The following is a 16,020-nucleotide window of genomic DNA, read 5'->3' as shown; positions in this document are numbered from 1 at the left end:
ACAAATTCCACCATAATAGTTTTAATGTGCTGTGATGGTCAGGACAGCACCTGTGAAGTGGCCTGTAGTGTTCTGTATATAAAATAAGTGGGTGCAGCTGGAAAGCATTACCTGCCCTACAGTGTAAGAAGGCATAAAAAGCCCTGTAGATGGGGCTTGAGGATTTGTTAGAGCTGTTTCCCATGTCATATGCAAGCAGATGCCTTCACTGAAGCATGGATGCAATTTGACATCTCCCACACTGGAGCTGCATCACTGGCCATTTGGGTTCTTTACCCATCTTTAATATCTCAGTGTTGGGGTACCATTTAGGGAGTGGTATATATTAATTTCTAGAAGTGTGGTCCCACGTCTTTTCGCCAGTAGCTCCTCCTACAGCTGGACTCCTGTGGGACTCCCCCATCTTCTCCAAAGTGTTGCCCTGGGCTTTGGGAAGCGCTTTTCTGGAGAAGCGAGAGCCCTGGGTACTGGTCAGGGATCCCTCTCCTGACATGAAGTGCGCCTTCAGACTTGCAGTGGGGCTCCTCTGATGTGAGGGCTGTTGCCATCAGCCTGTCAATAAATGCTGAAATGTTTTGTTCCTGCTGCTAGAGTTTTTAAGCATTGATTTTAAGTCGTAAACAGTGCTCTTAGACCTTTGCAGTGGTGTGTGTTCGGCCTTCTGTGGCACAGCAATTTAGAGCACCAGTTACTTAAGCATATCTTACTTAATAACTCCTGTTACTAAAGATGAGTTGCTATTAAAGATAGCTGTGTTCTGCTGAGACGTTTTGAGTGTGTATAGTGTTGTTGAGCAGATGGAAGAGAAGGATGAATTGAGAAAAATATTGCCACAGCTGATAAAAAGAATGAGCTCTTCATGGATGTTTCTATTTGCTATTTAGGTTGTTAACAGCAAACACTCAATGTGAAACAGCTGTTTCTGAACTATATCTGAGGTAAAGGAGAATATTACAGAAGGTCCCATGATATCAAGCTGATCGTTAATGTGGTTGCAAGATAGTGTAATAGCAGACTACCCACAGACTTTCCTGCTGAGATGCTTCTGCTGCTGTGTCTCTTGTTGCTGGACTGTGTGTGTTAAGACAAGAAACCAGGGAGGACAAATACAAGGTTTAAGAAATTGAAGCTTCTGTCAGATAGGGTTTTGTGACGTGAACTCTGTTGCAGGTGGGGATGAAGAGGTGCCATACCTCTGTGAGCCAGGTGTCTTCCATCCCAGCAGGTGGGAGCATCCCCTGAATTAAATGGAGCCTCCAGGCATTTCCTCTTCTACTTAAACTGATTTGACTTTAGCCCTCTCCTTCCTAAAATAATTTTCCTGTTGAGGGCTCTCTTAGCATTGAGCCTTTTCCTTTGACACCACCAACCGTTGCTGACAAAGAGGAATGTACACCTTCTGGGCATAAATTAATTGCTTAGCAGCCTCAACCTTGGAGTGTTAAATCAGGGGATTTCAAAATCGTGCCCTTCTGTCCTGGTCTGCTTTCCCTTGCAAGGAATCGCTAACATGATGTGGTGCCTTGTGGTATGAATCCCAGTTTTGTTTACATCCCCGCTCAGAAGGGACTGAAAGCTCTTGGCAGTTTTTTACTGTTTCGTTAATCTCTTGGAATTATTTTCCTGCTGGACATATTTTTCATGGGTGTGATTTTTTGGGCAGTGCTGTGTTTGCTGCAGTCATAGCTCAGGAAGCTTCCTGAACAGGATTTTATTTTTTTTTTTTTTTTTTTAGTTTCCATGGTGTTGATTGGGAATAACTATCCCCCGTGGGTCTTTCTGTTGGTTTCTTAGCTTAGTGTTCAGATTGGTCTAGAAAGCCTGGTGATGAGTATTCCTGACCCTCATTAAATGTTCCAGGGACAAGTGCTATGCTCATATTACTCAATCTAACAGCTCTAATGTGAAGTTAAAACCGTGCACTGGAACTGTCCCTTCTCCCCATGTGAAGTATGCCAAAGCCACCCGTTGCCACCAAGCAATCTCCTTTGTTAAATGGAGGTTATCTTCATTCCAGTGCAGCAATTCCAATGCACTTGACTAGTACATCTGGACAGGAGAATCTAGAATGGGAAGGTCTGTGGGCAGGGCATGGTCTCACCAGTTCAGATGGCAGGGTTGGACTTGGAACTGAGGAGGCCTAAGAGGAGCGGGGCAGGCACGAATCTCTCTCCTGTCTATCAATTGTGGCATCTTTCAGCCTGTCTACAGCAGGTAGCTGGTGCAGAGTTTGATGGCATAAAACTGTGCCTTGTTTTACAGTATTTCTGAATCAAGACTACTTGATTGCTTGTGCTTGTCTGTATCTGTGAACTGATGATGACTTGTGTTATTTGCTGATTTCCAGGCTGCCAGAGCTGCAGAGGGAGAAGGCAAACAGAGATTCTTCACTCAGGATATCAACAACATCATACTGGAGTAAGTGCTACTGTGAGAGAGGAGTGGGGAAGGAGAATATTAGAGCATTTTTGGTAAATTCAGGAGCAGGTTCAGCAGGAGTTATGCAGATGTCTTTGTACAGATCCTGCACCCAGAACATGCCTAGGAGACTTTCATGTTATCCTAGAAATGGCTTTCAGTTGAACTATGATGTATAGCTGAGGTAGCGGAATGCTGGAGGGGATGTATCCAGGTCTCCTGTTCTCAAGGTGTTACTTGGTATCTGTGTAATTAAATTTGGTCACTTGACCTGTGATTGTAACTTGATACAAGAACACTAAATCTCCCCCTGTCAGAGGTGTCAGGCATGTTCTTTGCTACTTAAGTTATATGTTGTATGGAATGTTTTATAGCTGGGATAAGACTGCTGTGCGTACTGGGGAAACTCCATTACTGCTCTGTGTTTTCAAGTTCCCCAATTATAGAATACCAGTGTTGCTTCACGCAGCTGTTGATAATGGCTTCATTCTTCTTCAAGTGCCTGGAGAAGGCTGATGAATGCACGCAGCTTTGTGATCATCACAGTGTAATAATACTTACACAGAGGCTTTAATTTCATTAAGGTTTATCAAGGCACTTGAAGGGAAATGCCAAAAGGAAGTTTGGGAGTCTGTTTCAGTCTCGTTTCAAGTGGTGATTACCACCTTTCAGCATTCTAGTGGTGACTGCACAAACAGTCCTAATCTGTTGTCAAACCAATAACTTTAACCACATTGAGAAGAGATTTAGATAGATTGGTGTGACTTTGCCATATAATCAATTAGAGGGTTTTACACTTACTGACACTGAGAAAAAAAACAACCAAAAACTTAAAAAGCTGGTCTCCCTAGGTTTTATATAACTGTGCAGATGGGTTTGGCATACGCTGACCTTTCTAACCTACTTCACTGGGAAGGAAGTTCAAGCTCAAGGGATAAAGTTTGTTTCTATATCATCCTGAGTTAGACTGCTGTAGTATCTGACATAAGCAGCGTGTACCTCTCATTTCATTGCCTGATGCTTCTGCACTTCAGTTGCCAGGCAGAACTGCAGAACAAATGAGACTGCTGACATCCTTTTGTTCCTTTTCCAGATACTCTGAAACTAGATTAAAAGGCATAGCTTGGGATAAAGGGCTTGAGTCTGTTGATTCTAAAATCTAAAGAACTATCACATAGTTTGGCTTGTACTCTGCCCCTCTCTCCCTGCCTCCGGCTCCCCAGGTTGCATCAGAGTTGCACTGATGTTGCTTAGAGAACCCCTGCCAGATCCCTGGTCAACGTTGTCTTTGTTTTGTTCTTCAGCATAGAGCTGCAGACCCGGGAGTTGAACAGCCAGATCCGGTCAGGGGTGTACGCCCACCTGGCTGCTTTCTTCCCCTGCAGTAAGGACACTCTGGTCAAGCGTGCCCGTAAGCTTTATCTCTATGAGCAGGTGAGTGAATTTGGCAGCCCAGCCCTGTCTCATGTGTGTTAACCCAATTCTCCAGAGCACAACTGTTGTCTGCCTAAGGTGGTGTTGTCCTGCACTGAGCATGGGTCAGGCACCACGTTTGGTGGTGCAGATTCAGAACTGGCCAGGTCTTGACCTGACAGATTTGGGTGCCTCAGCTGGCACACACCATGTGGAACATCAGTCTGTTCTGTGATTGCTCTAGGGTGGCCGACTGAAGGAACCTCTACAGAAGCTAAAGGAAGCTATTGGAAGGGCTATGCCAGAGCAGATGGCCAAGTACCAGGAGGAATGCCAAGCCCATACTCAGGCCAGGTTTGCCAAGTAAGCTCCTTGTTTGCTTGTTCTGCATCTGTAGCCCCTCTCAGCAGGCTCCCTGTGACCTCATGAAGTTTACCACCTATTTTTGTTCTGTAGTCAAAAACTGCTGGTGGGCATTAATTGGCCTAATTAAGCTGTGTGCCTTCTTTGTGCTATCTATGGCAAAGCCAACTAAAGCAGCATTGATGAGGCTGTAACTTGGCTGAAGTGTTTCCCTTCTGTGCAGGCATGTCTTTAAGAACATGGCAGTCTGAGAACAGTAAGGCTGGATTACTCCCGTGGTTTCTGTTGTACAATATCAGGAGATTTCTTAACTTTGAACACTTAGCTCACTCTAAGCAAGCGGTTCAGGCCCTCTTCCCGTGTGTGTGTTATCGCTGACTAGTGAGACCTCTGAACAGTGTTGTTCAGAGATACTTAATCCTGTCCTTGAACCTCCAGGACAATGACTTCCACTTCATCTCTGTCTCCATTTTAGGATGCTGGAAGAGGAAAAGGACAAAGAACAGCGAGATAGAGTTTGTTCTGATGATGAGGAGGATGAAGAAAAGGGAGGGAAGCGTGTCATGGGACCGCGAAAGAAATTTCAATGGAATGATGAAATCAGGTTTGCATAATTTAGATATTAAGTGAACTGGTGACTTGTCTTACTCTATGCAGTTGGAAGTGAAGCATTTCGGTGTGTGTATCTTGTTTTCAGAGCAGCGCTCATCGTCTGTAGTAACAGTCAGCTTGGAGGTTTGTGGCAGACTGTGCTGTTTATGGAAGCCACTATTGCGTTTATTAAATCTCACCCTTATATGCATTGCAAAATTAAGCTGATTTCAGGCATAGGCCGACTGAGAGAAGTGCTAAGAAGCCTTTATGCAGAGGCCAAAAAGAGGGGTGGATCTCTAGGAAAAGAAGGAACTCAGCTGAATTGCTGAAATCTTACAGACCAGACTCTTAAGACAACCAGAATCTGGTTGTGAACGCTTGTGAAGCTAATGGGGCTTGCTGCTCCTGGCACCCAGGAGTCTGACAAAGAACAGAGTGTGGGGTGAAGGGGAAAGTGACAAAGGATAAAATGAGAATCAGTCCGGCTGTCTTTTTCATCTTGCTCTGTAACAAATTGGGGTGCTGCTCTGTAGGTGGCTGATTCATGTAGAACAAAGCAAGCTTCACTTCCTGCCTTCTCATTGCCTCTCAGCATGAAGGTCTGCAGAGAGGTTCAGTTCTGCAGTTGTTAATGATGCCTGTAATTCTGGCACTGGTTTACCACCTCTGCTGCTTCAGGAGATTAAAATGGGAAGGGGTAACAAGGCTATTATCCCCTGGCACATTGGTGTGTGTGCACACAGAGAGTGAGGAACGTGCCTTTCCCTTCCTTTTTCTTGCGGAGGCCGCACAGGGTCGGTTTTATTAGCAAGGTATTACAGAGCCAGGCGTGTCTTGGCGTATTTAGCCAGCCCTGGATAAACGGGAGGACCTCCAACTGGGGAAAGTTGATCTGCGTAACTGTATTTGAAATCTTCCTGTTCTTCAGGGAGCTGCTTTGCCACTTGGTGAAGATTAAGTTGGATGGTTATGACCTTGACAAGAATAAGGCTCAGTCTCTAGAGGATTATGTGAAGACCTTCCTAGATGGAGAGGTGAAGCCCCTTTGGCCAAAAGGCTGGATGCAGGCCAGGTGAGCAAGAATCAAGTTGTACTCCAGGGATTCCATGTCCTAAGGGACCTCGGAAGGTCATTAGCCCTACCCCTGCTCGAAGAATGGCTAGCTTCACAGTTAGATCAGAGTGCTCAGGGCCTCATCGTATGGAGTTTTGGAAATCTCCAAGGATGGAGATTACCACAGCATCTCTGGGCCCCTGTTCCGGTACTTAATCGCTCTTCATGAAATCTTTTCTCCTTATTTCCAATTAGAATTCCCCTTGCTGTACTGAACTTATTATTCCCTCTTTCTGCTTTTTATTGTGCACCTTCTGAGAAAGGTCTGGCTCCATCTTCTTTGTGGCTCTGGGCCTCCCTGCTCTTCAGGTAGTGGCAGACTGCCATTAGATCCCTCCTTGGTCTTCTCATTTTCCAGGCTAAGCAAACCCAGCTCCCTCTACCTCTCCTTGTCTGTCATGTGTCCTTGTTCCTCAGCCGTCGCAGTGGCTCTGGACTGTCTCCAGTTTGTTGACATCCCTCTTTTATTGTGAGGACCCTGAAACTGGATGCCATATCCAGATGGGACCTCACAAGTGCTAAACGGAGAGGAGTAAGCACTTGAACTGCTGGCTGTGCTCTTGCTAATACCTGCCAGCATGTAGTTAGCTCTCAGCAGTACACCCTTGCAGTAGTGAGTCATGTTCAACTTCTCTACCAGGACTCCAGGTCCTTTTCTGCAAGCTGCTCTGTAGCTGGTTGGCACCCGGCCTGTGTTGCTGTGTGGGGTTATTCCATCCTAGCTGCAGGACTTTGCATTTGTCTTTGTTGAACTTCACAAGGTTTGTGTTGGCCCTTCTCCAGCCTGTCAGGGTCCCTGTGAATGGCGCCCCTGTCTTCCAACATATTCTCCCCCTTCCCGCTGTTCTCATGTCACCCTCAAACTTACTGAGAGTGCAGTCCGTGCTGTTGTCCAGGTTTAAGTGACAATGTTTGGTGGTCTTGCTCCCTGTATTGACCTTTGGATGCTGCTGGCAGTGACAAGTTACAAGGTAGAACTGGGACTGAGGTGGGGCTGACTGGTCTGTGGTTTCTTGACCCTGTGTTACAAAGGATCACTCTGTAATCTGTCTCATAAAGGATACATTTTTCAGACACTTTGGGAAATCTTCCCTAGAGTATTCCCAAAAGAAAGCAAAGCAGAATGTTTTAGGGGCTTGCACTAGCACATCAGAGAGTTGGCAGGCTAAGTAGGAATTTGGTGTGGTTTTCTTTACCCTATCTGGTGTCTTCACTGCTGTTTCCTGCTCTTTCACACCCTCCACCATCTGTGCCATTGAGCTGGCAGTTGCAGAGAGCCCTACAAACTGAAGAAAGGCGTTCTACTGGGACTGTCACCAGCTTCTGGCCTCCTTTGTTTTGCTCAATAGTTTTAAAGAAAGGACAACTGTACAGTCTTGCTGCTGGAATCTCTGTCTCTTTGTATATAAAGAGCTGGGCAGTGCTGTCTTCTCTCTGCTGAACTTGCTTTTTTGGTTTCATGGGGGATAAAGGAAGAAGTAGGTACCAGTTCTTAAGAGCAGTAAGTATGGGTAGCATGTTAACGGATCCCTTTGGAAAAGTCTGTGGCCATTTATTGCAGTTGCATATGCACATGAAGTAGTGAGCATGATTGTAGTGTGTTGTAGTGTACGGGAGCTGAATGATGGCATTAGGAGGTGGGTGCAGATTCCTGCTTAGTTAATAAAGATATTACCAGCTTGAAAGTCTTAGCTTGCCAAGGTTTAAAAACGCTTTTCTTTGAATAGGAGCAGAAGATTTTAATTTCCTTCTAGTTTGTGGGTGAAGCTGTTCTTAGGGATACAGATGTTCACTTAAGACTCAGTGTAGGAGGGCCTTCCAGTGAAGTTAACTACAGAATAACTGAATAAAAGTGGTTTTCCTGGTTGCTTTCCAACGGCTCAGGGACAATGGTTTCTCCTGCTTGGACTCGATGGAGTTGGACTTGATGATCTTTATGGGTCTCTTCCAACTTAAGGTATTCTACGATTTTATGACTTGATGGTTTAAAGACAGAGGGTAGACTGACAGCCACACATAAGGGGAGGGATTGGCAGCACTAGGAGAACTGTAAACTTTTGTGGACAGGTCAGCTTGATTCATTGTCATCATGATCACAGAAGTTTATCTTTAAGAGGAACTTGAAGGTGGACAGAGTAGCAGCTTTGTGTATGAGTTCAGAGGGGCCCTGCCATGGTTCCGTTTCCTCAGTTAGCACTAAAAGGCAATTAAGAAAATACAAGGTTAAAATAAACTTGCTTTTTAAGAGGAAAAAGGATGACAGAAGTCTTTATTAAGCTGTTAATAGCAGAGGGGAAGTGTATTCTGTATGCCAGTACTGATGGTGTATTTATAAGCTTCTCACCCTGACATCTGAGGTGGCAGCTGTTTTAGGTGAAAGAGTGTTCATGTGAGATTCTGGTTTACTTAGCCACGGTAGTAAAGGGGTTTGGCTGAAGCTGTACTTATTGGTTGTGGTTAGTCAATTGTTACAGAAATGGTTGTGCTGATTTAAGAAGTCACCTCAGCTGTTTGCCGGGGACGCGGAGGCAACAGACACACAGTGTGCGACGGCTTCTCATCCCTATTGCTGTATTTGAGGCAAGGGAAGGTAACTTTTCTCCCTTGAAATCAGTGAAGAGCTCTTGGATGATCTGTGGCAGCAGTAATTAATGCCCAGCTTGAACGATTGTACTGCCTCTCCAGTTGCCTGCCAGCTTTTTAAGCTGGCAGAGCTTTTTCCTTAGTTATTGTCCAACAACTGCCTTAATGGCCTTTCCAGCGCCTACAAGCATAGCTCCCCAGAGAGGGAATTGCGTGGGGGAGTTCAGGAGGATTTTCCTGGAGAAGGGATGAATATTTGTTTGCTCTCTGTGGGTTTAATTTCACTAAGTCCCCTGCTGTACTCTGCAGCTCTATCTCCAGTGATCCCAGCTGCTCTACTGGGTCTTGCTGGATATCACTTCTCATTGCTCTCTTCCCTTCTTAGGACACTGTTTAAGGAGAGCAGGCGTGTACATGGACACCTCACATCAGTCCTGTGAGTATCGCGCAGCATTCCTTTGGAGTGATAACTGGTGAACTCCGTTCCCTGGGGCCTGGGTGGATCGTGCAGGAGCACCTGAGCTTGCTTGGCTCTTGTCAGATAGTTTGGCGCTGCTTCGTTTGGGGAGGTGTAGGGAGAGTAGTTGTTTGTGTGTGACATCTCCCAACAACAGACTTCTGAGGTGCTTTAGCTGTACAGTAAGCTGAAAGAGAAGAACTTTGAAGCCAGGTTGCCTCCTGGCCTTGTTCAACAGACTGGAGTCAGGCCTCTGTGCTAGTCCCTCGGAGGCAGATCGAGGTAAAATGGAGTGTGATGCCAGCACTGTGATTATTGCTGCCTGTTCAGTCGGTCCTTACTGCATTCCCTCTTTCTTGTTGCCTGGTTAAAGGAGGGGTACAGTGAGCTCAAGCTAGTGAAGATGGTGCAACAAGCTTGTGGGTGGCAGAGCAAGAGAGCCATCAGAATCCAGCTGGGCAGGTGCTTTAGTGCCAAAGGGTCTTGTGGATCTTGCTGGCAGTCTGTAATAGATGATGATACAGACTTAGGCTGATGTCTGTTTGACAGACAGTCCTGTTCTTGGCACTGGATGGGCGAAGGGAAGTGTGAGAGAGAGTATGCAATAGAGTGTATAGAGTCATCCTTCCCTCAGCCATGTTCCAGCAGTTCAGGGATGTCTTGTACCAGAGATTGCATCTGACCAGACCAAATGATCTATTTTCCATGAATTTGGCAGATGCTTTTGCATCCTTGACTTCTTCTGGGAACCTGAAAGAAATGTGTAACTTTTCTCCAAAACAGTCTCTGTATCAGTTTCTCTCTGGGTGTTGCTATAGCTAGGTCAGCAGTGGGTTCCTGTAGTAGCTCCTGGCCCTGCAGCTGGTGCAGGAGGTGTCTGTTGAGTGCTTTTACTGCTCTGCTACCATTTCGAGACTCTGCTCTGCTCCCTAATTCATTCCCCTGCGTGGGAGTTGGGGCTTCCTAGAGCAGCAACCAAATGTCATACCGTTTTGAATCCTAGCAACCCGAGATGCTGCCTCTGTTCCCTCGGTTCTTTGTAAAAGACTCAGTGGATCGTCATTAACAGGGCCCAAGTGTGCTCCCTAATTGGATGCTTCCATGTGGACATTGAGTGAGCTATGTTTCTTTTGTCTCCCTCAAAACAGGGCGAAGAAGAAAGTTATAGCTCCTACTAAGGTGAAAGTGAAGGTGAGTTCTTGTGGGTTTTGGTTCTTGTGGTTGACATATACCAAGAGTCAGGTGACTGCCATCTTAAATCCTGTATTTGAGCCTTGTATCTATACATTAGGTACAAAGAAGTTGTGTTGTGAAATAACGCTAGTTGGCGTTGGGCTTGAAAAAACAACTAAAACAGCAGCTAAAATTGATGGCGGCAGCAGCAGTAGTTGGCAGGGAGGCGGGGGGCCAGCAGGCACAGAACTTGCTTATTCTGCCTTTTATCCCCAAATTGCGAACCTTCCCTTCCCTTGTCAGCAGTAAATCCTGCCTCTGTTCTGACTGCCTTCTCTTGTGATTTTTTTTGTTCCAGGAATCTTCCTGCAAGCCAGATAAAAAGATGTCTGTTTCTGTTCCTTCGATGCACTCAAGCAGCACCTTAGCTCTGTCTTCAGAGCCCCAGGGAGGAGCTCTGGGCATCAGTGCCCAAACCAGAGAACTCTTGTCCCTTGGGACAGCCCAAGCAGCCAGCAGCACTGGCACTCCTGCTACCTTCATGGATGACTCCTTGGATGAGGACTTAATTCATAATCCCACTTCCTCCCTCGAAGCAGTCTCTAAGGAACTGGCTGTGCTGAACAGCAGAGTGGGAGAGAGCCCTGACTTTACTCTTCCTGGAGCTCCAAAAGCTCCACCAGAGAAGATCCCAACTCTTGCATCCTCAGAGGAGAAGAGGACGTTTCCAAAGTCCAACCCTTCTCCTACATCATCCTCTGGTTCCCTCCAGTCTCCTCTAAATTTCCTGGCTGAGCAGGCCCTGGCGTTGGGCCAGTCTTCTCAAGACAAAAAGACAGAGAACTCTAATTACAAAGACCTATCCTGCCAAGCCTCTCCCAGCAAAATCCTTCCTGAGGCGCACCAGGCTAAACAGAAACACCACAGCCTGGTCCGGCCAAGCCACGGGTCTCAGACCTCCACCCCAGTGCAGGCTTCTCAGGTGAAGGTCTTTCACTCAGGCAGCCAGCTACAGAAAACTTTCACCTCCCCGGCTCAGTTTGTCAAACTGCAGAATCCCAAGTCCTCTGCCCCACTGCCCCAACGCTCCCTCCTCCAGCAGGTCAAGTCATCAACCAAAGCTCAGAGCTTCCATTCCTCTGCGTCACCAAGCAGCACCCAAAACTCCAGCAGCTCCCACAAGAGCCCAGGCTCATCCTCATCATCTCTCAGCTACACAGGAAAGCACTCAAGTGGCTCTAGCTCTTCAGGACAATCTTACAAATCGCCCTTCGTTTCTGGTTCCCTCTCCAAGCATGGGGCTTCTTCCAGCAGCTCCTCATCTGGAGCTTCTGCAAACCAGGGCTGCTCCTCTGGGAGCTTATTGCCCAGTGTGCAGACCCCTTCCTCGGGCCAGGCATCCAGCCGCCCATCCTCAAGCTCCTCCGTGAAGAAGACACCTGTTTCTCAGAAGCTGACTCTGGTGGCACCTCCTGGAGGTTCAAATGGAGATTCTAGCGGGGGCACTCAAGGGGTGGCCAAATTGTTGACCTCCTCCCTAAAGCCAGCTGTTGTTAGCAGCACCGCATCTTCTACCTCTGTGCCGGTAAGTAGGGGTGTGCTGGCCCAGCCTAAAGCCAGGAAAATGCATGGCATTGTGTCAGGCCGTCTCCTCATTTGTTCAGACTTGCCGTGAAGTGATGACTTGAAAAGAATTTCCTGAAATTCTTGAATGACTGTCTGGATCATGGCTGCTTAGCCTGGGAAGTCCTGGCCTTTGCCATGGGCTTGCGCTGCAGAAGTCAAGCTTTCATTTTCAGTTTAAAGTAACAGCTAAGCAAAATGCTGTGGTACCTTCCAGACTGCGATTTTTGTGTAGGTTGTGTAATGTTCCTGCCCTGGCTTTGTGAGTTATGGGGACAGTAGGGCTCCTGTTTGGGTCAGGAGGAAGTGCGGTAAGGTAAGTTATCGCGAGTGCTAGAAATCACTGCATAAATAATACTGTAGTGACCAGTTTGCTGTTAATTCGGTCTGCAAACTTGGCCTTTCTTAAATTAGTGCAAGTGATTTTGGTATTATTGCCACTTTCTTCACAACTGACCTGTAGGATAAATAACTTAAGATACTGGACTATAAACTCAAAATGCCCACCCAGCTTTCTTTGGTGGTTCTCTCTGCCCGTTTTCTGTTGCTCCCCGGTTACTCCCATAAGCTACTGAAGTGATGTTTGAAATCAAGCTCAGTGGCACACTATGGAGTTCAGGTTCTGACAGTTTGTTGGGATACAATGTCTTGTGAAGGACTCCTGGGTTACCTGTACAAATTTGTGTTATTCAGAGTTGTATCTAATGGTATAAGGGCCATAATTTTAATCCATAACAAAATGTAATAGTTCCTAATGCTTGGGTATTAATTTGTTGTTGGCTGCTCATACCTGCCTCCTTTTGTGGCATGTGGAAAGAGCTGGGCAATTAAATGAGTATATTTAAATGGGCCTGAAAACCATGTACTGCTCAGCCTGTGTACCTTGTCTGTTACTGAGATAGAGAGCTGAAAGGCATTCCCCAGTGGTATGTCTCTCCATGGGAGAGATCTCAAATAATGTTCTTGGGTGCAGGGGTACACCAAACTTTGGTGCCTTGAGTTGTCAGCAGTGATACGCTGCCAAAAGTGAGCAGGAAGCATCCTCCCTAGAGCTTGCAGGCAGTGTGTAAGTTTTTCCTCTGCCTAATAGAGGAACAGTTCCAGGGTAAGGGAATAACGGAGTCAAATCCAATACAGTCGCGTTTAGACGAGCGTCGCATCCAGCAGCTGGATTGCCAGTGTCTGGGGCACTTCCAGGTGGCCTCAAGGGTTGACAGCTCTTGGGCCCTGGCTGGGAGGGTGCTTCTTGCAAGGAGGAATTCTTGAGCGCCCCATGTTTTGCAGATCTTCTTTTAAGTATGACTGATACTATGCCTTGGTTAACCCACTCCTGACTGACCTTTTCTGTTGCTTTTCAGAAAGGAACTAGTGGAGCTGTGCTGCTAACAAATTCTCCCTCCTTAAGTGTACTGGCTCCATCCTACAAGTCCAGCAATCCAAAGCTGCCAGCTGCCCTGAGCTCCACACCGTTAGGTATTATCTCTCCTATTCATTCCTTCCCTCTTCATGTCATCTCCTTCAGTTCAGACTCCTCCCCAAAAGCAGGAGTATCAAAGGATGCAATAGTTACAGGACCTGCTCCAGGAACTTTCCACCATGGCCTTGGCCATAGTGAGTATACTCCTGTTCATGCATGTGTATGTTACTTGTGCCTGTGCTGTCGATTAACAAGAACATCAGTGCTCTACTGTGTTAATCCATTGCAGACCAACCCATTTTTCTTGCTGTTGCTTCATGCTGTAGTTCATGCATTTAGATCTCCAGCAGTTGCATTTGGAGAACCTTGGGCACATCCCTATAGCGAGCCCAGAAGTCCCAATAGCTGGAAGTTGAGCTCTAGGCTAACTGCTGCAGCTCTTCTGCTCATTTCTGTCTTCAATGTGTATTTGTTCCCTTTTTTCCCCCCTCTTCTTTCTTTGTTTTTCTCTCTAGGTCTTCTAGCTGGCTTGCACTCCAGCCCCCACCATGCAGCGCCACTCCCACATTCTGCCCTGTCCACTCATTTACCGCAAAGTTTGCCAGGTAACTTGTCAGACAGTCGTGTTTGTCTTCTGCGTGGTGAGTCACCCTGTATCTCAGCAGGTACTTCCTCTAGGGGTAAAAGCAAAGTGATTGTCCACACTGGCTGACCGGCGCGGTCGTCGCTAAAGCCCGTGGCCTTGCTGCGGTACCAAGCGAGGCGTAGCCCTCTGTCCTTTCCTCTTTAGCTAGCCAGGGCAAACTTGTGCATTTGTGGAATGATGGGCCCTCAGTGCTTATAGCAAGTGTGGTTCCTGGAGGTACTCAGCTTTGCTGCTTGCATCGTGGTGAAGAATTATCCTGCCAGGATTAAAGCTGTGCATGTTTATGCACAGTCTGCCAGGATGGCCCAGGAATGAATATTCTGGCTCTGTGGAGTTTTGTTACTGGTGACCCATATAAAATGTGTCAGACCAGAATGTCTTGTGTCTGTGCACTGAGCTAATTGCTTGCACCTCCTTCGTGACAAGTTTGTAGTGTAAATGGAGATGCCTTACTTGGTGTTGACAACATGATGATTTTGCAGTTAAGCCTGTTCCTGCCCCAGTTTGATGCCTGCAGAAGCAATGCATAAAACAAGAGATTTCCGAGGAACACCTTCTCTGCTCCTAAATGGAGTCCTGCCTGGTGGGCGGTGAGCTCCACGTAGCACTGTGGAGGAAGGAGAGAAGTGAGGGGGATCCGTGCAGCATTTAGAAAATTGAAATGCAGGGCCAGCAGATTGGGCTTATCTGCTTCAGGGAGTTGCTTATCCCATTGGTAAATGCCATTTCTGCTTTCTTGATCAAGTGTTCTTTAGCGCTTCAGAGTAGTTTGGTGCCACTGTCTCGGTACCTGCTCCTGCTGTGATTGTCTGCCTGGGTGATATGCGCCTGGTTTAGGAGTGGGTGTGCTGGCCTAATGCTGTGGTATTGAGGCCATTGGATGTGTGGATAACCTGCTGGGGTTCGCGTGGCCTCCCCTAGCAGTTGTAGGGTAAACTGCCCTTGACTGCTGAACGCAGTGCTGCTTTGCTGAAGAAAGAAGAGTGTGCTGTGCACTGGTGGAAATTCAAGGAATTTGTTGTCTTTGCTTCTTTTGCTGAGGTTTGTCTGAAGTGGGTTGTTATGCCACTCCAATGTGGTGGAGCAGAAGCAGCAGCTACTAGCAGCAACTGCTGCCGTGGCAGATCCTTCCTTCCTGTTTCTAAATTAACAATTGCTAGAGAGTGAGGTGATCGCTTTTGGTTTGAACATGGGTGGTGAAATGTATTCTGTGTCACTAAGGAGGAGTTCCCTCTCCCATTGAGGGCATTTAGGGTGGCTGCTTACTTCACTGTTGCTTGTAGGGCTTGTAACAAAGGCATTTTTCAATGGACTGCTGGTCTTAAGCAGGACATGGTGGCAGAAGCTGCGAGTAGACAAACGGTGACTAGGGATAAGTGAAGAAAAACTGACAATTGAGACTGCTTCATCAGGGACTCACTTTCGCACTTGGTGTTTTCACATAAAGATTGGAGATTGAGCCTAGTGCTATCATCTCTGGGTATATTACTAATTGTGGTGTTTTGTAGAAGAACACAATTTAAGTGACCACCATAATCTTAAAGTGTAATCCTTTGTTTTGCGGCATAAATTGTGGCTGGCGGTGTAAGCAGATGGCCATAGCTGTATTGCTCTGTCTGAAAGCTGCGAGGACTCTGGGAGGTTGCTACAAATGCAAGGAAATGTTGATGTCTTAAGTGAAAGTGTTTATACCAACATTCACCAAAAAAGCGTATGAGCAAGGAGCATCCAGTGCTTGCTTGTGTGTTGTCACTGCTGCATTTGCTAGCGGAGGTGCCTGCACAGCTGCTGCTGTGGCAATGGTTCTGAGTGCTCGCTTTACAGATGTGACGTGCTGGGGCTGAGCTCTTGCATGGAACTGTCCTTGTCCTGGAGAAGAAGCTGTTGCTGTGCTGCTCAGTGCCACTGCTACTTAACTGCACATCTCAGTACACCCATTTGTTCATCATAGTCTGATGGTAGTTTTAATTGCTCCCGGAAAACTTCTGCTTCCTTAAACTTACTTCCTTTTTCTCTCTTCAGTGCATTTTCTCTTTCCTCCATACCTGTTCCTTTCTGTTACTTCAGTGGTTAGATTCCTATGATTGCTGTTGCTATCGGTAGGCACCTAAAGCCTTCATTACAGCGGCAAAGGTCTACTACTGGTGTTATTTCAAACCACCTTTAGATGCAAGGCAGCCAGTACCATGTATTTCTGCTGTCCTAGGTGGGGAGACACGG

At 46.7% G+C, this 16,020-nt stretch overlaps 1 protein-coding gene across 4 annotated transcripts in view; it reads left to right on the top strand.

Annotated features, from left to right (window-relative positions):
* Positions 1-16,020, top strand: part of UBN1 (ubinuclein 1) — a 28,143-nt gene that overhangs the window by 9,367 nt on the left and 2,756 nt on the right. The window contains exons 7-16 of one of the 4 annotated variants that reach the window (XM_080387357.1): positions 2,348-2,418; positions 3,723-3,852; positions 4,076-4,194; positions 4,670-4,798; positions 5,717-5,860; positions 8,870-8,920; positions 10,090-10,132; positions 10,473-11,699; positions 13,096-13,348; positions 13,670-13,759. In XM_080387357.1, the coding sequence (XP_080243483.1) occupies positions 2,348-2,418; positions 3,723-3,852; positions 4,076-4,194; positions 4,670-4,798; positions 5,717-5,860; positions 8,870-8,920; positions 10,090-10,132; positions 10,473-11,699; positions 13,096-13,348; positions 13,670-13,759 (2,257 nt within the window). The remainder of the gene's footprint in view (positions 1-2,347; positions 2,419-3,722; positions 3,853-4,075; positions 4,195-4,669; positions 4,799-5,716; positions 5,861-8,869; positions 8,921-10,089; positions 10,133-10,472; positions 11,700-13,095; positions 13,349-13,669; positions 13,760-16,020) is intronic. The other 3 variants (XM_080387358.1, XM_080387359.1, XM_080387360.1) reach the window with 3 other exon arrangements.

Source organism: Falco punctatus (assembly GCF_963210335.1).
Source record: "Falco punctatus genome assembly, chromosome: 4".
Classification (NCBI taxonomy): domain Eukaryota; kingdom Metazoa; phylum Chordata; class Aves; order Falconiformes; family Falconidae; genus Falco; species Falco punctatus.
Note: the sequence above shows the minus strand (reverse complement) of the source record. Positions and strands in the feature narration are given on the sequence as shown.